General features: G+C 39.8%; 1 protein-coding gene across 7 annotated transcripts in view; it reads right to left on the reverse strand.

Annotated features, from left to right (window-relative positions):
• KDM4C (lysine demethylase 4C) overlaps positions 1–25,363 on the reverse strand; it is a 383,617-nt gene that overhangs the window by 2,439 nt on the left and 355,815 nt on the right. For 5 of the 7 annotated variants that reach the window (XM_036021651.1, XM_028507295.2, XM_036021648.1 and 2 more), the window contains 2 exons: positions 6,222–6,341; positions 2,984–3,076 (listed from right to left, as the gene is read on the reverse strand). In XM_036021651.1, coding sequence (XP_035877544.1) covers positions 2,984–3,076; positions 6,222–6,341 — 213 coding nt within the window. Of the gene's footprint in view, positions 1–1,203; positions 2,698–2,727; positions 3,077–6,221; positions 6,342–24,102; positions 24,114–25,363 lie in introns of those variants that run through there. The other 2 variants (XR_004902186.1, XM_036021649.1) reach the window with 2 other exon arrangements.

Here is a 25,363-nt window from a genome sequence, read left to right on the forward strand (position 1 = left end):
GGTGAGGGTGAGGTGATGAGGGACTGAGTACCAGACTTTACATGTTCTCAACATCAGGCAATGTGCCCAGCCCTCGGTCACTGCTCAGTAAGTGTTAGCTGGGGGAAGGCATGTTGGCTTTTTCTGTTATGCTCAGGCAAAGTCCACAATAACTCCAACGTGTAGTGCATCTTACTGTGTCACTGAGGCTGCCTCCCCTGGTTGGTGACAGAGGCAACACGGTCTAACTTTCAGGGCTTGAAAACACATAGTCAGTCGTGAAGAAGAGGTAAACAATGCAATAGTTGCAAAGAAACTTGAAAACTAAAAAGTGGACCCAAGTACACAACTGGGCACGTTCCCTGCCAGCTAGAGACGATTATCCAGGTGAACAGGCTGCCTCCAGGGCTCCCCCAGACACGACCTGGTTTCACCAGGGAAGGCTGCGGGTTAGTGGGCACCCTCTGCCACTGGGAGAAAACAGTTTTTGTTTCATTTATTCTTGGCGAAGTACTTCCTTTGAGTGACCTTTCCCTCTTGTAAATGCTAAAGTTATCACAGGAGAAAATAAAACATCCATGAAGGTGTTGCCACAGTGTGGAAGAGACAACTCAGCCCCTCAAACACAATAATAAAACCAATTTACCAGTAGCTCTTCTTCTCTGTAGTTAATTATGCACCGTTGCTATGGTTATTCTGTGAGACAATAAAAAGTAATGGGGCTGTTTCTGAAGTTAGTGGCATAGAACCCAGCACAATCACCGAGGTGGACTGCTGACTCTTTTGAAAAATTTCTCTCCAAGTCAGCGTGTGTCTGGGTGAGCACAGTCATTAAAACATGGGGGCCTCCCAGCGAGGGCTGCTAACTCACCCCTGCTTAAAACACACAAGAGAGATTTCTCTAGCTATAAATATCTTCCATCAATGAGTTTTCCAATTAGTTTTGTTTTGCCAACTGGAAAAAAAAAAGAGCAGTCATAGACAGACTAACCACAAGCCAGAGCGTTACACGCCAACCTGAAGGAAAAGCCAGTCTGCCACAACGGGAGCGCCTAAGTCTTCAACTCAGTAAAAGCAGAGGGGACAAGCTGCATTTAGCAACCGTGAACCTTTGTTTCTGAAGAAATTTTCTACTAGGGTCAACTGTTTCATAACAGGTTACATTCAGACTATATATATAAAATGTATTTTTCACTGTCTTTTCTTAATTAACATTTTTTCCTCTAGAAATTTAAAGAAGGAAGGTTGGATTTGGTGTAAACGTTCAGAGAAATGGACCTTAGAAAACTCAGGAGCTGAGTTCAAATAAAGCTACATGAGAAGGTATCCTGATATTGTAGAAAAGTCTAATGTGGAACAAAGAGATTGTGACCTCACAGGAGAAAGCAGAAAGATTTCTTTTAATAATGATTAAGTAATAGTATGTGAAATCCACCAGGCCAGGCTCATAAGATGGTTAATGGTACATGGGTTAGAAAGTCAAAGACCTGACAGACTTCCAGAGGGATCCCTACTCCATTTCCCATCCTCAAAATCTCTGGACAATTAAAAAAAAAAAAGGGTTTTTTTAATTAAAAAAAAAAAGAAAGAGGAGAAGGGAGAGGAGGAGGAAACCATGGAAGACAGGTGCACAGAATGAGAGGCAGCTATCTCTAGCATCTTCAAATGAAAAGTTGTTCTCAACAGATTTTAAGACCTAGAACACTGACAAGTTACTCAGTTTTTTAGATTTGTTAAGATTTAGCTGATGTCTTTACAAAAAAAGTATCTGATTTTTTTCTTTCTCTGCAGTTTGTCATCTAGTGGTTAATCTATTGTCAGGCATGTGGTCTCCTATGTGCCCTCTGGGTGGGTGTCACTATGGTTACTATCACTCTTCTCTTGGCTATTTCACTTTGAAGTAACTTCCTGTCGGGGATGCAGCTAAAAGGAAAGTCAGTTCACATGTGATGCAATTGCCTAGTCTCAGGATCCCACCTGATGGAAAAGGAACTAAATATACATCTGGACATTTAAGAAAACCCATGGTTTTTTTCCAAATCAATCTACAGTAACTCTATCACTGCAGAAAAGTGTATCATAAGCATGCACAATCTTGTTAGTAGAAGCAACTAACTAAAACTAAGGGTATTACTTATTCAGAAAAGAATTTTCATTTCAGTCAGAAAAATCCCATTCATTAAAATTTCCCTGCTCAGTATTTATCATTTTGCAGATGCAGCAGAATGAAATTCTAAATGAGTAAACCTGACTTCATTTCAGGGTCCACTAAATATTTTATGATACAATAATGAAAACTAAGTTTTGTGAATTATATTTTTTAACGACTTCAGTTTTTATTATTTTTCCATGTTTATTTGTCTTTTAATGGTATGTGCTGGGCTCGAAACCAATAGCACTTTCTTTTTTTACTGCACTGCTTTAGCATTATTCACACAACTAGCATTTGGGCTTTCTTTATTTCTTTTGTTATAAAAGTGAGAGCTTATTTTAATTGTGAACTGACATAAACATTAACAAACTTCTGACAGACAAGTTATTGAGGTTTTTAGGTCTTTGTTACATGTAAAACAGAAGGCAGACAAGTTAATCAATATATGCTAAAGCTACAGGAAAGTAGACAGTCACTTATGCTGAGTGAGTCCCCTGTAATCTACTACTGAAAGCTTTCTTTTACTGTTGCTTCTACTAACAAGACCGTAAATGCCTTGCTGGTATCTCTGTATGCTCACAGTGCCTTGCATGGACAGAGCACACCTTCAACAACTACTGTGTATGCCATTAAATGTTAACACAAAGAAGCATCATTAGAAAAAAAATAAGGAACCAACACTGGTTTCCCTGATTTGGGTGAAATTTGAGGTTTGCATTCAATAGGTTTCAATAAGGGAAAAGTTGCAATGACTTTCTTCAAAATCAACCCAGAGGCCTAAGCATGTTTCCCGCTGGGAGAGGATTAGGGAATCACAGGGCAGATCCCTGAGTGGCTTGTGCCAGCACTTACGAAACGAGCTTTCACTCTCTTGGGTAACTCTTCATCTAAAGTGTAGATGTCCTCTCTCTTCATTGCTATCTGGGATCCATCTTCAAATTCAACCTTATGAAAAATAAAACATCGTGAAATATATGAAAAAACAAACAAACACTGACCGCTTTTTTCAGTGTTCCAGTTAGTGACATAAAAAAAGAAAAAAAAACGGTGAAGCAGAACAAACAAGGGAATCAGCCAACAGCCCAGGAAGGAAGGGTCTTTCCCTTATCAAACTAAGAACAAACTATGTTTTCAAACAAGCTGAAATTCTTGAAAATGACTGTCTTGGAATATGTGATATGGACACTTTACCCCCCAAAGCAAAAAGAAAAGTAGCTGCTGCTCAAGGGATTTCTCAAAACCTGAGATGTGGCCAATTTAAGACAGGCTAAGCCTAACAGTACCGGATGTTCCTTTATGAGGTTCTGATGATATAGAGGGAGAGCTGTTTCTCTATGAGAAAGAAATGATGATATAACAATCCTCTCAGATAAAATAATATCGCAAGTTCTTACAGAGCTTTAATGTTCAGGACTCACATTTGTCAAATTGAACCAAATGACCAGGAAAATCCCACATCTCACCCACATAACAATTAAACCACTAATGTGCAAAAATACCACCTCAAATGAAAATGCTTAAAAACTTTGTAAGCTAATCAAATGGGAGCAATAATTTCAGAATCAATTTTTTTCTAACATTTTAGGAATTTTCAGAGAAAAGGGTGTGATGCTGGTTAACAGAAATGTAGGGCATCCAGGGGAAATTCATCATGAAGGGATTGTTCTTGGTTCAGGTTTAACCTCAAGTGTAACTCTTTCAGGGGAAAATGACGAAAGGGATGCAAACGGTAGAATTCCGAACATGCTCTAACTCTGAACCACTCAGAATATCTTTAAAGTCCCTAACTTGTCTGTTTGTCCGAATGCTTTACTTTTAAGAAATAAGAGCATGCTAGTACTTGTAGTTAAAAGGTTAAGTTAAACCATGGAGCTGAGCTGTGTTAATAAAAATATGCTGGAGTTTAAAAACTATTATAACAAAATACGTAGTTACTTATCATCCATGCCCCACTCACATCTGACTGAGCTGAAACAGCAGGGTGGAATCAGGTCTCAGTCGCAGGCCAGCTCTCCCTGTTACACTCAGAAGGCTGAGGAGAGAACGCTTTTCTTCTGGCCTTGTTTTAGCAGAATGGTTTCTGTAATATTTAATTAGGCCAAGGTGTCATCTCACTTACACAATCTGATAACACAGCTAGAACCACCTGTGCCTACCGTTCTTGGTTTTAGATTATTTGAAAAATCTACAAGAGAAAAGGGTAATTATAAAACAAACAGGGAAGTATGCTATGGTGACCAACTGTCCTGGTTTGCCCAGGACTCAAGGGTCTCCTGGATGCAGGACTCAGGGCTAAAATCAGGGATCGTCCCTAGCAATCTGGGAGGGTTGTTAACTGTAGTTGGGACAGAACTGAGAGAAAATTCTGGCCTTTCCCTTTACCAGATGTGTACCCTTAAACAAACTATTAAATTCAATGATCCTTTTTGCCCTCATTTGTAAAATAAGAGTAAAAGACACCTAGTGCTACTATAAGGGTCCAAAAATACACATGCTTAGGATTTTTATCACTGTATAGTAGGTATTTTAGTTATGTCTATTTTTATAAATGTCTTTGCCTACTCAACGGCAAGGTTGAATAATTAGACACAAAACACAAAATAATCTCAAAAGGCCACCAGTTTAATGAGGAATTTTAAACTGCTTGTACTTGAGAGACAATTTTAATATTAGTCTTAACTTTTTCATTATGTCTATAAATATGCTCATGGTTCTATGTTGACAGTCCATCATAAATTCAACTGAAGCTAACACACTGATTACTAATTAGACTGAATTTCAACATGTTCATATTATTATACTTTTCATGTAGCAAATAGCTTTGCCACATGTGAGATGCTTCTTTTTTGCATTTATTGTTTAATTAAATGCAATTACTTTCTTCTGAATGATGTAATAATGCTTCTTTTCTAGGAGTCTCCCATATTCTCAACCTACCTTGTGATTTTTGTCTACTTTTGGACATTCTGATGTAAAGAAGCTCCAATATACACCCTATTATAAATGACCCGAACCTGCAACTTAACATTGCCACCAACACCAAGGGAAAAATTGCCTACACACACACACACACACACACACACACACACTATTCATTCCTCTCCCCACTCTTTTCAGGTTTTTCTAGACTTTACAAAATGTTTTCCTCTAAGTTTTTCCAACTTCTCTGAACACTTGTAATTACACTGTGCTCCAGCTCCTGATGCAGTGTCTTACAATGTACTCTTCCATTTAAGTCCTTGTCCCTCATTGGCCTTTGAACAACTTTTCTGCTGAAATTGGCAGTCTTATTTTCAATTTTTTTAACTAAACAGGCCTGAACCTTCTTGCTTTTTCTCCTTTTACTTCAATCTTCCTGTTTTACTATACTACTTAGCCTGAGAATGTTGATTTCTGTCATTGTGTTACTGAAAATACTACAGAATACTGATTTTAATAAATTTGTCCTTCTTTAAAGTCTCTGTAAAGGAATATAAATGTACATGTGCTACCCATATTGTTTTCTTGTTAAAGCTTATGCCATTCTTATTTTTGATAGGGATGAAATTCATTTTTTTATTTGTATACTCTTCAATAAAATGTAGAGTCCTCTCGTGAGCAGAACATGCAACTGGTAGCTGTACTTTCATTAAACAGCACCCCTTTAAGTTTGGGTGTATAACTGGCCACATCTGCACCATTGGTTTAGGTTTGCTGAGATGCCCAATGGGGGCCATGTCTCTCAGGCAATGCCACAAATTCAGGGGCTACTGGCTCATGTACAGACACCATCATCTTGGCTCATGGTGAGATAAATTAGTCTCTCCCTATACGATGAAAACAGAGGAAGTAGCCTTGCATCCAGTTGCTTATTTTTACAGCCTAACAACTGTCCTTACCACTCATCAAATGTCATTAGGGTTTTCCAGTGTCAGACATGGTAACAAACTCTAATACCTGGGTCATCAGACATCAATCATTGCCTCCTTTACAAATTAAGAGGTACCCCATATTGATATCACTTATTGCTCAGTAGCACACTGGATATACTCTCTGCCCTCTGGCTCCTCCTGTCCATCTCATCAAGCATCAGACACCGGGCAACACTCACCTGGTACATGTGGGCCACATTCAATCCGAGATATTTTGCCCCATAGAGTTTGCCATCAGGCCACTTGACTTGAATGACTTCACCTTCGGCAGGAGGGCCCAGTTTCACACAGTCTCGACTCTATGGAATACACAGAGACAGGCTTTTCAAGACAAGTGTCTAAGTGACTGCAGTTAGAACTTAGCAAATGATGAACTCCTGGCAATTAAAAGGAGTTATTGCCTCTGTGTTTTATGGATTATGATCTTGCATGGGTGTTCAGGGAAAGCAATATGAGCCAAAGGAGTACTTAAAGATTCAGCCTACATCATAAAGTTGCAAAAGAACCACCATAATCCATGCAGAAAAAACAGCAGCATTTACATTTGCTACTTGACAAAGAATTGTTCAGAGGGTGAGTAAAATATACATAAAAATGCTTTAGCTGAGGAATAGACCAGCTAATGATTTATAACACATGACATTTATGTAGCATTTTGCAGTTAACAAAATGCTTTAACATACATTTCATTTGAGCCTCATAATCACTGTACGAAGTAGGCAGAGGTTATCAATTACCCCCCATTTTACTGACAAGGAACCTGAGCCTCTGAGGAAGCTCCTGTAAGTTATGGTGACCACTGGAGGAGTGAAGCTGAATAGAATAACAAGAGCTGAGGACACCCAGATCGAAATGGGGTGGGAGAAGAAGCAGAGTGAGACAGCAGCTGGTAGTCCCTGAGGAAGGTGCAAAGAAAAGGGAACACAGGAAGTGTCTGTAGCATGGCAGGCGAGGCTGGGGCACTGTCCTGTGCGGCAGGCCTCTTCAGAAGAGCTCTGGACCTCCCCCAACAGGCGTTCTTCTGCCAGCATCTCCCATTGAGTGACTAGCCCACTTGGTGGTGACAGGCATACCCAGTCTTCTCACATCAGGTGTTCTACTCAACATTGCCTCTTCTGAAGGCAGTAATTCAGAGCAAATCTCCTAGCACTTCATCCTGGAAGGTGCTTTTTTTTTTCGAGGTCAGGTAGAGGAGGTATATTGTTATACAGGCAAAACAGTAAAATATTCTCATTGACATGTTGCAAGCTCTTAAATTTATGTGCTCAGTTTGGCACAATGAAATTTTAGCACAAAGAAATTAAATACTTAACTTCTTTGGTAAGTTTTTTTGGATGTTTAACAATTCATGTTTTGCTAATCGTGCTGTTGCACTGATGAGGCAAGTCTGACTAACTGAAATGCACACTTGACCAATCAAGCTATAAATGCAGCCAGGGCATGGTTCTGTGGTATAATGACAGGAATACACAGAAAATATTTAGTTGTTTATGATTAGAAATCCACCATATATTATTTTTCATTATTAATAGAAGTCTTGCATTATAATGGAGTGGCCATTTCATTGTCAGGATCAAAATAGACATGAAAAGCTCAGCTATTCATTTTTCTCTCTATAGGCTTTGCTTCCATTTAGAGCTATGGGCAAAGAAAAAAAACTATGCCCAGAGGCTCTGTAGAAGTGACAGTCTGTATCTAACTTAGTTCGGTGAAAACAAGTTTATTCTTCATAATATTTGCCTTCAGGCATGCAAAACTAAAATGTGGTTATATAGGGCAGGCTACAGAAATGTGGTAGTCTACCTGCATCCCTGGGGTTATCACCTCATTTTCCATTTCTCTTCCTGATATATGTGTGGTATTAAGAAAATTGAAATGTTGAGCTTCTAAGTATTACGCACACTGTCCCATCTCCCAGGTTGGGAGTCACATTAACTCTGGGATAACTCTGAGCTGAAACCTGGATACTTTGGTGACACTTTGGGACAAGAGTATGTTTCTGCCCTTTCCTAAAGTTTTCTTCCCTGTGGAAGAAGCTCCATTAGGGTGATGCTCCCAGAATTTTTTCTACTCCCTCATTCATTCACTCTACTAAGAGAATAAGAAGTGACTTAATTTTATTTTTGAGTTCTGAAGGAGACTGTATTTTCCAAACTATGAACCACAGTGCCTTAGGTGCCATACCAGACACACAGGGGCTCTGTGGAATATTTTCAGGAGAAGCACAGGACACTTGTCAGACTCCTAGCTTACCACTCCTATTGAGTTGTGGAGACCTAACTAACTTAATAGATGGAACTGTTTGTTATTTCTTTTGGTCTAGGGGCACTGTAAAAAATGTGCTGAGATACCCAGGGGCTGTGAGCCAGGACATGTGTGTCTCTGTCTTAACCCCTCACTTTACCCTTCTCTTTGGAGCCACCCTCTGGGCAGAGAACTCATTCTGCTCTGCTCCTTTCCCAGAAAGGAGCTAGTGGCATCCCTAGGAGGCCTGTCCTTTTCTCCAGTCAAATATTAGGAAACTTGTCTGCCTGCAGCCACAAGCCACACTCTACAGCACCGGTGGCAAACACAAGGCCCGCAGGCTGAATTCAAGCCCGGCACCTTGTTTCTACCCAGCAGCAGAGCCAAGCTCTCACTTAACTGTTAAGGAGTAGTTACATTTATATAGTCCTAAAATTACATTCGGCCCTTTGAAGGCAACCACGAGACTGATACGGTCCCTGGTGAAAATGAGTTTGACACCCCTGCTCTACACTATCTACTTTATTTGTAATAAAGGAGATTTTTTACATCTGCAAATCTGGATTTTGTTGTCTCTCTACATTGCTTTTCCTTGAGGAGGATAAGTTCTATTTATTGGGCCCTTCTTCAATCCCAACAGAGATAAGTCAAGGCCTTAGGGAATAATGGAGGCTTCACTTCCAGTTTCCTCATCCACCAAAAACCACCATTAAGTGAGAGAGTTAGGTCCTTAGTTTTACAGACTTACCCTTCAATGGAGGTTTCTAACATTTAAAATAACCCTCCTAAACAATCCTGACCTGCAATTTTAGGTACCATGCTACTACAGTGTGGCGATGGCCACAGAAATGTGGCCTAAGCAAAGCATAAAGTTTACTTGAGGTATTTGTCACAAAGGTATAGCTTTATTAATGAACTAAATGTATGCAACATTGACAAGTAAAAACCACTTCTTTTTACTGAAAGGTGTTTGAAAACTAAATGCCTGAAATACTGCTTGATGTTTTTCTTACTATTTGTCAGTGACACTTTAACCACAACGAACCCTAATCTGGCCAGAAGGGCCTGGCCTCAAAGAACTCCTGGCTCAGCCATAGCCTCGTTTTGCTCTCTATCAGCCCCAAAGCTCTAGACCAATTCTTACTCTTCCATATCAAAATCTAGGGAAGATACTTCAGTTTCCTTTCTCAACATTCTTATTTTTACATCTCCTTTTTTTCTTTATTCATAGTGGGAAAATAGAGAAATATAACCAACCAGCAGTATAATGTAAACTTGTTCTGTGACTCCCCTCCCCTGCACTGCCTGGAGGCATTATTCTTTGTCATGATGGCTGCCTTCTCACCCTTTGCCAAGTCCTTTAGCTGGAAGAGGACATATCTGACTTGCATATAACTTCATTTAATGAGTATTATCCATTACTTAAATCCCATCTACTTTCTAAACAGATTTAAGGCACTCACAGAAAAACACAAAAGAGTTATTTTTGTAACATCTAGTTTCCTCCATAGAAAAATGGTTTCAATTCACCAGCTGTATCGAACTTGGAGTTTCCTAGAAACTTTTTATAGCTACATGGAGTATAACACATTTAAACAGAAATGGAACCAGGAACATATCAGCTGATGAGGAAGTTGAAAGGTTTGATATTTAGGTATCCCTGATCCCTCCAAAGCAAAAGCTGCGGGTGTCCTCAAAACTGTCACAATCACTAATCTAATATCTATTCACTGACCACCTGCCTGTGTGAGACACTAGAGGAGTCAACAGTATCTAGTTCCCCAACCTGCGGATAGGCTTGTCCATGCTTGGAGGCCTGTCCCCCTGACTCCACAGCTCTGTGGGGTGGGGCCTCTTGGGTCCTTAAAAGGGCTGAAATCCATGCAGAGTACATCAGATTTGGCCCCTAGAGTCACTTTAACCAGAACAGAACTCATGCTTTATAGACTGGGGTTCTGGGTAAGTTTTCATGTGGAAAAAAAGTTTTTTATCAAAAATAAAAGGTGTGGTAGATGGAGGCATAGGTAAACATGGCTTGCCTCGTCACACAACTACATCAAAATTACAACTAAACTACAGAACAACCATCACTCAGAACCATCAGAAATCCAGTTGGATGGAAGTCTGACAACTAAGGAACTAAAGAAACTACATCCATCCAGACTGTTAGGAGGGGTGGATATGTGGAACGGGCTGGTCCCACACCCACGTGTGGTGGATAAAAATTTGGAAGGGATATCTTGGGAGCGAGGGGTCCCAGCCCCACACCAGAATCCCCCAGCCCAGGGTTCCAGTGACAGGAAGATTAGCCCCCATAACTCTTGGGTATAAAAAAACAGAGGGGTTTGAGTTGATGGAAGAAATGCTGGAGTCCCAAGCAGTTCATCTTAAAAAGCTCACACAAGGAATCACTCCGAGTTCTAACACCAGGGTAGCAACTTGAAAGGCACCAGTGGCACATGGTGAGGAACTGAAATGTCTTGTATCAGGATAAGAGCTGGGAGACAGCTTTCTTCCCAGACAGAAAGGTGGGCAGAGGCCATTGTTCCTTTTCTGAGTTCTTCCCCCACAGAGCCACAGAGCTGGCAGGGTGGTGCCATATCTGAGACTCCACCACCCTGACTAACACTGTTTGCCCCACCCTGGATAATCCCTGAGGCTCTGACCTACCCAAGCTGTCAACAGTGGCTTTTCCATATGAGTGGCTGGTCTTGGCTCAGGCTTCACATCTTCATAAATCCTCTCAAATAAACACCAACCAACCTCAGCAAGCTGCCACCCCTGTACCTCTGGCTAAGCAGCCCCAGGCTTGACATCAGCAGCAGCCAGCTTTGGATCTCAGTTTGGCTTTACCTAGGAACCTCCAAGCCCAGGACTAGTAGCAGCCATATGCAGACTGCTTTGTAGCTCATGCTGGGTGGTCTTAGGCAGAACAGGTGGTGGCTGACCCTGGCCTGCACCACCTGGGAAACCCCAGACAGCTACAGTGGACACCCAGTGGACAGCTACAGACAACATTGAAACACGACCACCCTTTCCTGCACAGTGGATCCTCCACAGAGATTGGTGGTCAGTGGCCATAGTCAGTCCTTGTAGCTGGCTGGCCTGGCCAATTCCTTCCCATTGATATGCCAACAGCAATCAAGGCTCAACTATAACAGGAAGTTGTACTCAGTCCACATGAAGGGCACACCTTGATTACCCAGCTTGGTCGATATACGAGGCCATGCCACTAGATACTACAGGACACCTACTACATTAGGCCATGCTACCAAGATAGGGAGTCATAGCAGCTTCACCTAATACATGGCAACAACCACATGGAGGTAGCCAAAATGAGGAAACAAAGAAACATGGCCCAAATGAAAGAATGGAGCAAAACTCCACAAAAAGAAAAAACTATACAAAATGGAGATTAGCAATTTGTCAAATGCACAATTCAAAACACGGGTTATAAGGATGCTCAAGGAATTTAGTGAGGATCCCAACAGCATAGAAAAGACACAGACAGAAATAGAGGAAATACTAACAGAAATACAAAACAATTTACAGGGAATCAACAGTAGAACAGATGAAGCTGACAAAGTAATGATATGAAACATAAGGAACCAAAAAACAACCAATCAGAACAACAAGAAGAAAGAAAAATCCAAAACAAAAAAAAAGGGAAACTGTAAGGAGCCTCTGGGACAACTTCAAGCATTCCAACATTCACTTCATAGGGGTGCCAGAAAGAGAAGAAAAGAGCAAGAAATTGGAAATCTATTTGAAAAATAATGAAAGTAAGCTTCCCTAATTTGGTGAAGGAAATAGACATCCACGTCCTGGAAGCACAGAGTACCAAATAAGATGGATGCAAAGAAGCCCATGCCAAGAATACATCATAATTAAAATGCCAAAGGTTAAAGGTAAAGAGAGAATCTTAAAAGCAGCAAGAGAATAGTTGTTAGTTACCTACAGGGGAGTTCCCGTTAGACTGTCAGATGATTTCTCAAAAGAAACTTTTGCAGGCTAGAAGGATTGGCAAGACGTATTCAAAATTATGAAAAGCAGTGACCTACAGCCACGGTTGCTCTACCCAGCAAAGATATCATTTAAAATCAAAGGGCAGATAAAGAACTTCCAGACAAGAAAAAACTAAAGATGTTCATCATTACCAGGCCATTATTATATGAAATGTTAAAGGGACTTAGTTAAGAAAGAAAAGGAAGATCAAAACCGTGAACAATAAAATGGCAATAAACTACACAGCTATCAACAACTGAATCTAAAAAACCAACTAAGCAAACAAAAAGTACAGAGACAGACTCACGGATACAGAGAGTGTTTTGATGGTTGACAGATGGGAGCGGGGTATGGGGAATGGGTGAAGAGGTGAGGAGATTAAGAAGTACACAGAGGTAGTTACAGAATAGCCATGGGGATATCAAGTACAGTACAGGAAATGAAGAAGCCAAAGAACTTATATGTACGACCCATGGACATGAACTAAGGGTTGGGGATTGCCTGAGGGAGTGGGGGGTGCTGATGGATGGGAGCCAAAGGGGAAAAATTGGGACAACTGTAATAGCATAATTGATGCAATATAAAAAGGTGTGCAAAACCAAATAAAATGTCTGAAAATGAGGGGATTTAGTTTGTGGAAAACCACATTGAAAGGTATGCCCTTGCTTTTAAAGGTTTTCAGCTTGTTCACATCTGCCTTGGGCTGTGCTAAAGGAATGAGACAATAGAGGGCAGCATCTCAAAGTATGGTCCCAACCACTGGGGCACATGTTCACGATGAGAGTTCCAGGCCTCTACTCCTCCCCATAGCTCTAGGTGACCTGAGTGATTTTTTTAAAAGAATTCTAAGCCCTGGCTGGCATAGCTCAGTGGACTGAGCGCGGGCTGGGAACCAAAGTGTCCCAGGTTCAATTCCCAGCCAGGGTACATGCCTGGGTTGCAGGCCATAACCCCCAGCAACCGCACATTGATGTTTCTCTCCCTCTCTCTCTCTCTCTCTCTCTATCTCTATCTCCCTCCCTTCCCTCTCTAAAATAAATAAATAAATAAAATCTTTAAAAAAAAAGAATTCTAGATTTTGAGATCTATTATATTAAAGGATGTAAATGCTAACAAGCTCTTTCCTAATGAAGTTCGTAACATGTTGTTGGAGCAAGTACACATCTCTGCTGGAAAACTGTATGCATAAAAACTATAACTAATGAATTTTTTTCAGTTGCTATCTAGACCCTCAGAAGCAGTCTGCCTTCGCCTAACAAAAATAGCTGTTTACCATTTGCTGTATTGCCTCCAGAGGTGTGTAAATATCCCTAAAATCTGCCCGAATCCTGTCCGCAGGGATACAAGTGTCTGGAGCTGCCACTAAGCTGGTAGCTAGAGTACTAAATAGATGATGTAAAAAGAATAATCACAGTCAAAAATGGACTTTTGACTTTGATTAAAGGACAGAGATGGGTCATCAACCCAGGCAAGAAGACTATGTCATAGCATATTCTTGCCAAAGTTAGAGCCAAACTCCTATGTTTCTCCACCAACTACAGAGAAAAGCCCAACTGCCAGTGTGATTATTTGAATTCTGAAATCATGTTCTTGGAACTCTTACTGGACCATTTGAAACAAACCTCTAAAGGATACCGCCCTTCACTGTTCTTGCCTTATTACTCCCCTCCCCACCCATGCCTACCTCTATCCCTACCAAATATAAAATACAAAATGAGGAGCCCTGTCTGTATGTCCAGCTGCACCCGATGAAGACACGGTACATGATTTCTCAGTCATTAATCCACATATAATTTGGAGCCTGTGATGTACCCCTAGGGAAACATGCTTAAGCGACCAGCAGCAAACTGATGGCAGCAGCTGCTGGCATTTTGAGTGATAATCACCTGCTCATTACTGGACTCTGGCAGGGATTAACAAGACTGACTGACAGCCGGCACCAATCACACTGGCTATCTGTCATTTGTTTGGCTGACCAGCACCTGAATTGCTTTCCCCCTTCAGACTCTAAGTGGCAGGCAGAGCTGGCCTGCCATTATAGGCACTGGTACATGCCAGATACTCCTGTGCCCAGCTGGCCTGGCCAGTTGGCTTCCCCTGGCCAGGATGTAAAACCTGTGAACAGGGATGCAGAGAAACAGAAGATCGCAGTGGCAGCCAATGGCCGAGTCCAGGTCCAGGCAGACCACATAGGGGAAGGTGGCCACATCCTTCCTGGACTGGTTCAGTGGCCTCATCCTGCCTGTGTTCTCTGGCTTTGTCCTGCCCATGTTCTGGCTGAGTAGCCTCTCTTTGATCTCCCTTGTTTTCTGACCTTATTCTGTTTGTAGAACTGGAGATTCTGTGGGCTCCCCATTAGCCTTCCTCTAAATTGCTACAGTGCCTAAATCAGTTATGCTCAGTTTTCGTTATTTAACAACTGATGGCTCTGACTAATAAGTAACTGCTGGTTTAAGTATGACAGAGCGCTCTTACAAAGCAATCTGATGCTCAGCCAGGTTGAGAACACTGTGTAAGATCATCTCCCAGAATACACTGTACATTCTACATATAAAGAAAGAACTAATTCCATGTTACTTCCTCTGACTAAAGCCATTCTACAGTATCTGAAAGCCTTCTAATATACCTAAAAGAAAATCTGGAGTGCTCCTGCACTGAGGTATCTTATCTAAGTATGTTCTATGCTAGTTATAAAACACTGTCATTTCAGCCTGTGGGGTAATGGATTCAAGCCAACTCACTTCCATACTGATGCTTATCATTCTAGGAAAACTCCAAGTCTGACATCCCTTTTAATTGTTTTCCTTTCTTTCTTAAATGAAACACACACACACCATTTCTCTATCTGAGATGCTCTGGTTGTCTCCATTAAGCTGGAGCAATGCCCTCCTTATTCCCCTCAAACAGCTAAATTCTTTCCCACCAGCCATACTTCACCAGTATCCTGACACTTATACCTATCTTCTGAAAGAATGTCTTCACAAAAAGAATAGCACTGACATTCGGTGAATTCTTGAGGTGAATTCTTTGGTGAATTCTCTGTGCCACTTAATTTGTTAACATAGACTTTCTCTTCTGCTATAAGCCAAGAGTGAGCACATGCATGGTAAAGGCACAGAGGTTGAGATGGAGGCTGTTTTCTGAAAATTACTACATTAAGCCTCAGAAGGAATATTTCTAAAATAAGTTACATCTTTATGTTATTAGAAATAGGTGAGATTCCATGCAAAAGCTTTAAAAGGCATAGAAAGCATGAAGTTAGCTGTTTCTTTGGAAATTAACTTTCCTGTTCTTTTGAAGTAAGGATACATGGAAAAGTCAATAACCAGAGTCAGGGGTGATACTGGGGATCTAATCTAACCAAAAGGACCTGTGACAGAGGGACACAGAAAGGCAGTGAGCATATGTGGGCACCAGGGACAAGGCAGAAGCCTTGGAAATGCCAACAAAAAGTTCTCTGCATTCTTAGAACTGGAGTATGAATGGAACTAAAAGGATCATTTATTCACTGATTACCCACCTTAGAACCTGCCCCTTCTTTCCTCTCTCTCCACTTTTCTCTCTCACTCTGGTATACACTGAGTGTTTCCTCTATGCCTAGCACTAATCTCATCATTGGAGAGAGACAAATATAGTACTTGTGAAGTCCTCTCCCCCAAGGAATTCAGAGTCCAGTGGGAGACTCAAACATATACATGAATATCCACAATATGAGGAACTGTATGTGATAACAGGAATATGGCAGGGAAGTAGGAGCTCTCTGTGTCCAGGACTTACCCTCTCATTACCAACTGTAATGGGTAAGTAAGTAAGGGTAAGTAAGAACTTTCTCTCCTTACGATTAACCAAAACTACTCATGCCTTCCCTCAATGTTATATCACCCTCCATGCAAACTGAACTAATCACCGAGTCCCTAATTAGATCACTAATCACAGAAGTTTATTTAAAACTCCTGCACCTGGCTAGGTAAGTTGTGGTGAGAGCTAGGTAGCACTTAAAAAGAGGTAGGTGCCCAAGACAGAAGCGAGCTGGTGGCTCCAGCAGCGTTTTGCAGGATCACTGTTGGAGCCTTTGACATCAACAACTTGACTTTATTTGGGTGCCCACAGTTGGTCAGGCGATTGCACTGAATATACTGACTGGCTGGCCAAGCCAGGAGGATAGAGCTATAGCCCTGATCGGTTTCTCTTCTGAAGGGTGTTCTGGATGATCCCACCAATGATCCCTGGGCTGATACCCCATCACAGCAGAAGCCAAAATAGGGAATCTTTTAAGTTCAACTCTTAGAAGCCCTTGATATACAAACTATTTGAAAAGGAGACTTATTTGTTTCCAGTTTTCTGATCATTCTTTTAGATGTCTTTCAATAACCTCTCCTTTGATAAAGGTATAGAAGATGTATAATTTTCAAGTGTAACTAGTAGTCTTATGCTCAGGGAGCCTCTAAAACCAAGGAGCTAACTAAAAATTACTGCCACAATCACCAACAAAAATAACCAAACCACAATAACAAACACTACCTGAATGTTTATTATGTGCTGGGCACCATCCTAACTGCTTTATACATTGTATTTCAATAATTCCAATAATGATCCTAGTATTTACCTCAAATTTATGGATAACTAATGTCAACTCCTTTGCCCAGGGTTACATGGTTGTCTGCTATCCGTCCAGTTCTTCCCAACTTGGAAAGACAGCCAAAACCATTTCTAAGAACTGTCCCGAGCTGGCTGCAACCTCCTCCTACTTTTCCTGCAGACACTAATGTGGAAGGACCCCAGGATCAAAACTCCACATATTCAAAGAGGACGAAAATTTTTTCCATCTATATAGAACAGATCTTTTCCCCCTTTTTATACATGTTGGCAAAGGCTAAAATGCATGTGGGAAACAAAATATTTATTATATCATAAAAATTTATGTTGCAAAATGGAGAAATACAGGCTTGGGGTGAACATCTCTGTAATGGTTTCTAAAAATAAATGCCAGTTCCAAAAGCTGAAAAAGAAAGATGAAAGGAAAGGTAAAGATAAGCCTTGTGGGAAAGAAGGCTATCCTGTGCTCACGGGCCACACGGGCTGCTTTGAGATCAGAGCATCGGAGCCAGATTCCTGTTTCACTCTGTGTGGTGTGTGCTCCCTCCTAGCGTGTGTGCTGGACTCACACAGGACACATCACATTAAAGCAGCACAGGTTAGTGCTTCTAAGTCTGGAGCCACACTACGTGGGGTCAAAGAGCTGTTACCAGGCAAAAGTTGTTTTACCTCTCTATGTCTTGGATTCTTCATCAATCAAATGGAGGTGATAATACAAAAGTACGGTTTTGGGGAGAATTGTAACTAATATACTTAAAAGGAGAGAACAGAAAAGCAAAGCACAGTGACTGGCAGCTGGTGACTTTGATGTGAACTGTGACTGAATATGATTTATATCAACAGGGAACATCTGAAGGATGACAGTGAGGGGACAACAAAACCTTGGTAGGAGGTGACCCTTGGGATTCAAACTTGTGAAGAAAGAATGCAGTGAGAAGCCAATAACCTCCTACAGCAGATCAGACAATATTATCAGAGTTGAAATCCAAACAACCCAGTCCTCTAGGTAGGCAGGAATAAAACACCTAGGAAGAAGACAAGGGGGCAGTCATTCATTCAACACCTAATTTTCAAGCACCTCCTTTGCTTTAGGATTTGCAGTGAGAAAAACAGATGTGTTTTTTTACTTTATGCAACTCTAGCAGAAAATGCAAGCATTAAAATAAAAAAAGGTAACTTGGGGTGGTGAACACATAATACAATATATAGCTGATGTATTGTAGAAATGTACAGCTGAAAACTATATAATTGTATTAATCAATGTCACCCCAATAAATTCAACAAAAATTACAAAATAATAATGAAAATATAGATGTAAGAACTACTACATATAGAACTACAGTATAAAGGAGAAGCATTTAACAGAAAGATTATTAGCACACTACATGGTTATTATATCCCAGACAGCTAAGAAATGAGGGAACTAAAATGAAATTTTGACATAAGAATCTAAAAGAATCCAGATAAGGAAAATCAGGGAAAATGACTCACAATATAAAGAATTATCAGAAGGGTTCAGATCTTTTTAAAAAATAACATTTTTTCTGATTATAAAAATAAAACATGCTCATATGGAAACCATAAGGTGATAAAGTGAAAATCATAATCACCCATGATTACACTCTTCAGATATAATCAGTAACATTTTGATGCATTTCCTTTGAGAATTTTTGCTTTGCATATTTATATTTTTATATATAATTGGGATCATACTGTATATACAATTTTTGAGCCTGATTTTTCCATTTATTATCTTGTGCCATTAAATAGTCTCTGCAAACATGATTTTTAATAGTGGCATAAATAATTCATGTAGCACAGCTCATAGTTGCAGTGGGAGGTGTTCCACGGCAGACTGGAGGACCAGAGCTATCACGCTTGCATGGTTGGTCTGGGTTTCAGGTACTGTGTTCTCACACCTGAGAGCAACATTCTGAGTGGGGCATCATCCAAAAAATATCATCCTGAGTGTCCTGGAGGAAGAGCATTCTGAAAACCATTTTTTCATTAAATCATTCAATCCTTCCCACAACAAATGTGTGTGAACTGATTCAGGCAGGAGGACAGTTTTGTTTGGATTTGAGAAGGAAACTGATGGCTCTCTACAGGCATGGAAAGAGAGAATGTGTGTGTTTTTTTTTCCAGTTTTGCACTAGAAGTCACAAACTAAGACTGGCTCATGAAGTATTGCAAAGGCAGTGTTTAGACTCTACACAAAGAAGCAGATGCTTCCTAATCATTATAGCAATAAATTGGTAGTGAGCTACCTGCTCACTTGTGTTCAGTAAAGGGCCTGAGAACCACTCACAGGCGTATGGCAGAAGAAACTTCCTCTAGGGGTAGGAGTTGGAAGGGGTCACCGAGGAGAAAGGGGGAGGGAATGGGGTGTTTTAAAAGCTGCAGTGAGAAGAACTGCACACTTACTCATTAGCCTATCTCATTCAGGCAGCAGACCTGAACTGAGCCAATGACTACTCAGAACCAGACAACCAACACTGTGGCTAAGATTTCCTCACTGAATGACCTATCCAAGTCCCACTGGAAGTGACAGGCAGAACTAAGATTATGGTTCCTAAATTTCCAAAGCCCTTGTCTATGCGCTCTCTTCTACCACTAAAGTATCGGGAATGGAATATGTACAAGAATGGAAGAAAAATAGGACCCAGACGAATAGTTAACATTTCCCTTAATCTAATCTCAGTCACTCTCTGGCTATATTCTTTTAGCTCTTATAATATCAGCTTCTTCCATGGCCAAAGAAAGGGAGCATCCTTTTGGATAAACACCCCAAGAAAGAGACCTACTCGTGCAGCACTAACTTATTCTCCGGTGGGCACCCAAGAAGAGCTGTTTTAACTTAAACCAACTGGGTGACTCCCAAATGGGTGAAGCAAAAAGTGCAGAACTGATAAAACAGACAGATGTGTGGGACTCAGCCTACTGCTATGAAAAGACTTATAAAGTTTCTGTGGTGAAATGTACAACTGCAAAAAAACATCAAGGTGTGTAAAAATATCTCAAGAAAAATTATGTCTGGGCTGAGACTTAAGAATAACTTGTTCTCTAAATGATAATGCAATATACAAATGACACGACATGTTGGCAGTGTGGCATCATGAACCCACATAACAGCCACTTTCCAGGCCGTGGCCTCACGTTTCCCACACAAGTGATCGTTAAAGCCTGAAATCACAACGGGAGAATGTATATGTACAAAAAAGGGGATGGCTGTCGTAAGACACACTCCCATGCTTATGGTCAGAGATGATTAGAGATAACCCATTGCTTTTCTCCCCTGCCAGAATCTGAAGAGGACTGTAAGAGCCCCTACACCAAATATCCCCATTTTAAAGAGAAAGACTAAAAAATGAAATGACTTGAGAGGATTCAAGATGGCGGCAGAGTAGGTCAAAGCTACACTAACCTTCTCCTAGGACCAAAGTGGAATTACATCTAAATTATAGAAAAATCATTCTGAATAACTAACTGAACGCCAGCTAGAGAGAAGCCTTATAACCAAGGATTTACAGAAGAAACCACCTCACCACAATGAGACTGGTAGGAAGTGTGGAGGAGCAAGAGGGCTTTCTACATTCCCAAAGATGGCATCTGAAGTACTGGAAGGATATTATAGTGGCTGTGGGTTTCCCCTGAGAAGTGTGTGATCTAAACCACAAGCTGGGCTCCTCAGACTATAGCACCTGAACCAGGAAAGGAACCCAAATAACCACCCGGCTATAAAATGCAGTGGGGTTTCTGTCCATTAGGGAAAGATGGGTAAAGATGCAAACAACCTCCTAAAGGACCAACACACAAAAACACATTTGCAGCCACTTACCCTGGGCTTCGGCAGAGGGAAGGCAGAGCACACTAGAGCCCTATGAAGAGAGTCTGGGGTTGGTGGCTCTGGAGAGAGAGCTTAAGGGTCAGCGGCCAGGATCCCTGTGATAAGTCGGTCCCCACACTGCAGAGGCCACCTTTCTCTGGCAGAGCACTCCCCTCCATGTGGAATCAACCTGGGAGAAAGAATAGCCCCACCTACAGGAATCCCTCGTTTCACCCTATAGAGCTTAAGCCCTATTACTGAGGAGTAAAACTGGAGGCTCTTTCTGTAACTAAGCCTATCAGATAGCCTGCAAGTAGAGCGGATCACTAGAACCTTTAACTTTAGCTGAACCTCCTTAAAGCCTAGTGCTCAGAGGGAGCTACAAGCTGTGGATCACTGACAGATCCAAATGCATTTCCCAGGGCTAGTCACAAGCAGTGTCTGATATCGGTCTGCATGAGTCTTTGCAGACCTAACTATCACACAGAAACAAACACAAAGAGGTAGCCAAATGGGAAGACAAAGAAACAAGCTCCAAATGAAAGAATAAGAGAATTCTTTAGAAGAAGAGCTAAATGAAATGGAGGCAAGCAATTTATCAGATATGGAGTTCAAAGTAATGATCATAAGGATGCTCAACCACATGAAAAAAGACATAGAAACCATAAAAAAGGATCACTTGGAAATAAACAATGCAATATCTAAAAAAAAAATTACACACTGAAAGGAATAAACAGTATGTTAGATGAAGCAGAGGATCAAATCAGTGACTTGGAAGACAAGGTTGAAAAAAACACCCAAGCAGAGCAGAAAAAAAAAAAAATTAAATTAAATTAAATTTTAAAAATGAGGATGGTTAAATGGACCTTTAGGAGTTCATGAAGTGTAACAAATAGTGCATCATAGGCATACATGAAGGAGAAGACAGAGAGTAGGGGATTGAGGACTTATTTGAAGAAATAATAACAGAACACTTCCCTAACACAGTGAAGGAGAAACAAAGTCCAAAATGTGGAGAGAGTACCAAACAAAATAAATCAAAAGAAGCTCACACGAGACACATCATAATTAAAATGGCAAAGCTTCAAGACAAGGAGAGAATCATAAAATACTGCAAGAGAAAAGCAGTTAGTTACTTATTAGGAAAATCACATAAAACCGTCATTTGATTTATTAACAGACACATTTCAGACCAAAAGGAATTTCCATGAAACATTCAAAGATATGAAAAGCAAAGACCTACAACCAAGGCTACTTTACCCAGCAAAGATATCATTTAGATGGAAAGGCAGATAAAGAGCATCCCAGACAAGAAAAGGCTAACGGAGTTGGTTACAAAACCAGTATTACAACAAATGTTAAAAGGCTTCCTTTAAGAAAAAGAAAACAAACAAAAAAACAACCAGGGATATAGTTCAAAAAACCCAGAAAGGCAAAAAATACATATATATCAACAAACACTTTAAATGCAAATGGTTTAAAAGCTCTAATCAAAGATGGGGGTAGATAAATGGATAAGAAAACAAGACCCATATATATGCAGTCTTCAACAGACCCACCTCAGAATGAAATATACACACAGACTAAAAGTAAAGGGATGGGAAAAGATAAGTCTTGCAAAGGGAAAAAGAGCAGGGGTAGCAATACTTATTTCTGATAAAATAAACTTTAAAACCAAGGCTAAAGTAAGAGACAAAGAAGGGCAATACAAAATGATAAAGAGAACAATCCAACAAGAGGACAAAACCCTAGTGAACATTTATGCATCCAGCAAAGGATCACCTATATATGTGAAACACATCTTCACGGACATAAAAAGAGAGAATGATACAAATGCAGTGATAGTAGGGGATTTTTAACAGCCCTTGACTTCAATGGATAGATCTTTCAGACAGAAAAACAACAAGGAAACAGTGGCCTTAGATAACACTCTAGATGAAATGGATTTAATTATCTCTAGTGCATTTCATCACGAAGCAGCAAAATATACATTCTTTTCAAAGGGCATATGAAATGTTTTCTAGGATGCACCACATGTTAGGAAACAAAACAAGTCTCGATAAATTTAGGAAGATTGAAATCATATCAAGCATCTTCTCTGACCATAATATTCTGAAACTAGAAATCAGTAACAAGAAGAAAACAAACAAACAAAAAGCACACAAAGACATGGAAGCTAAATAACACATTATTAAACAATGAATGGGTAAACAACAAGACCAAGGAAGAATTCAAAAGATAACTTATATAAACAAATAAACAGGAGAACACAAATATCCAAAATCTGTGGGAGACTGAGAAAGCAGTCCTAAGAGGGAAATTCATAGTATTAAAGGCTCATCTACAGAAACAAGAAAAAGCTCAAAAACAATCTAACTTTACACTTAAGGGAAATGGAAAAAAGTAACAAAGCTCGAAGTGAGTGGAACTACAGAAATAATAAAGATCATAGCAGAAATAAACAAAATAGTATAAAAAAATAAAAAATATCAATGAATCCAAGAGCTAGTTTTCTGAAAAGATAAAGAGAATGACAAACCTTTAACTCGACTGATCAAGGAAAAAAGAGAAAGGACACAAATAACTAAAATCAGAAATGAAAGAGGAGAAATAACAACTGACACCAAAGAAATACAAAGGACTGTAAGAAAATATGAACAGCAATATACCAACAAATTGGACAACCCAGACAAAATGGATAAATTCCCAGAAACATACAATGTTCCTAAACTACATCAGGAAGAGTCAGAGAATCTGAATACACAGATCACAACTAGTGAAACGGAAGCAGTAATCAAAAGAATCCCAACAAACAAAATCCCTCAATTGGATGGCTTCACGGGTAAATTTTACCAAACATTCTAAGAACTGATAAAATCTCTCTTCTCAAAGTATTTCAAAAAATTCAAGAGTTAGACTTCTAAGCTCATCTTACAAGGCCAGCATTATCCTAATTCCAAAACCAGATAAAGAGACTACAAAAAAAAATAAATAAAATTATAGGTCAATATACCTGATGAACATAGATGCTAAAATCCTCAACAATTTAGCAAACTGAATAGAGCTATGCATCAAAAAGATCATACACCATGATCAAGTGGGATTTATTCCAGGATTGCAACACTAGTACAACATTTGCAAATCAATAAATATGATTCACCACATAAACAAAATGAAGGATAAAAAGAACATGATCATATCAATAGATGCAGAAAGGGCATTTGATAAAATCCAGCACCCATTTATGATAAAAAACTCTCAGTTAAGTGGGACTAGAGGAAACATACCTAAGCATAATAAAGGCAATATATGACAAACCCACTGCCAGCATCATACTCAAAGGGCAAAAACTGCAGGCATTCCCCTTAAGACTGGGAACAAGACAGATATCCACTTTCACCTCTCTTACTCAACATAGTACTAGAAGTCCCAGCCACAGCAATCAGACAAGAAGAAGAGACAAAATGCATGCAAACTGGAAAGGAAGTAGTAAAACCATCTTTACTGGCAGATGACATGATACAAGTAGAGAATCCCAAAGATTCCACCAAGAACTACTAGAACTGATAAATTCAGCAAAGTAGCAGGATGCAAAATTAATATCTAGAAATCAGCTGCATTTTTATACGCTAATAACAAACTAACAGAAAGGGAGATCAAGGAAGCAATCCCATTCATAGCTGCTTCAAAAAGAATAAAATACCTAGGAATAAATCTAACCAAGGATGTAAAAGACCTGTATTTGGAAAATTATAAGACACTGAAGAAGGAAATTGAAGAAGATACAAATAAATGGAAACACATACCATGTTCATGGATAGGAGGAATTAACATCATTAAAATCCATACTACCCAAAGCAATCTATAGATTCAACACAATTCCTATCAAGATTCCAATAGTGTATTTCACAGAACTAGACAAATATTTCAAACATTTATAGGGAATCACAAAAGGCCCTACATAGCAACAGTGATCCTGAGAGAGAAGAATAAAGCTGAAGGAATCGTGCTGCCTACTATCAAACTGTAGTATAAGCCCTTAGTATTCAAAACAGCTTGGTACTGGTATAAAAACAGACACATGATCAATGGAACAGAATTGAGAACCCAGAAATAAACCCACACCTTTACAGTCAATTAATTTTTGACAGAGGAAGCAAGCACATACAATGGGCTAAAGATAGTTTATTCAATAAATGGTGCTGGGACAACTGAACAGATACATGCAGAAAAATGAAACTAGACCACTTTCTTACTCCCCACACATAAATAAATTCAAAATAGTTCAAAGACTTAAATGTTAGAACTGAAACCATAAAAATCCTAGGAGAAAACATAGGCAGCAATATCTCAGACATTGCTCATAGCAGTATTTTATCAGATATTATCTCCCCAGGTAAAGGAAACAAAAGAAAAAATAAACAAATGGGACTATACCAAACTAAAACGTTTTTGCATGACAAAGGAAATAACCCACAACATAAAAAGCCAACCCACAGAATAGGAGAACATATTTGCCAACACATCTGTTAAGGGGTTAAAATCCAAAATTTATTAAGTACTTATGAAATTCAACACCAAAAAACAAAACAAAAACAAAAACAAAACAAAAACAAAAACAAAAACAAAACAAGCAACCCAACTGAAAAA

The sequence above is a fragment of the Phyllostomus discolor genome, chromosome 3 (assembly GCF_004126475.2).
Source record: "Phyllostomus discolor isolate MPI-MPIP mPhyDis1 chromosome 3, mPhyDis1.pri.v3, whole genome shotgun sequence".
NCBI classification, from domain to species: Eukaryota; Metazoa; Chordata; class Mammalia; order Chiroptera; family Phyllostomidae; genus Phyllostomus; species Phyllostomus discolor.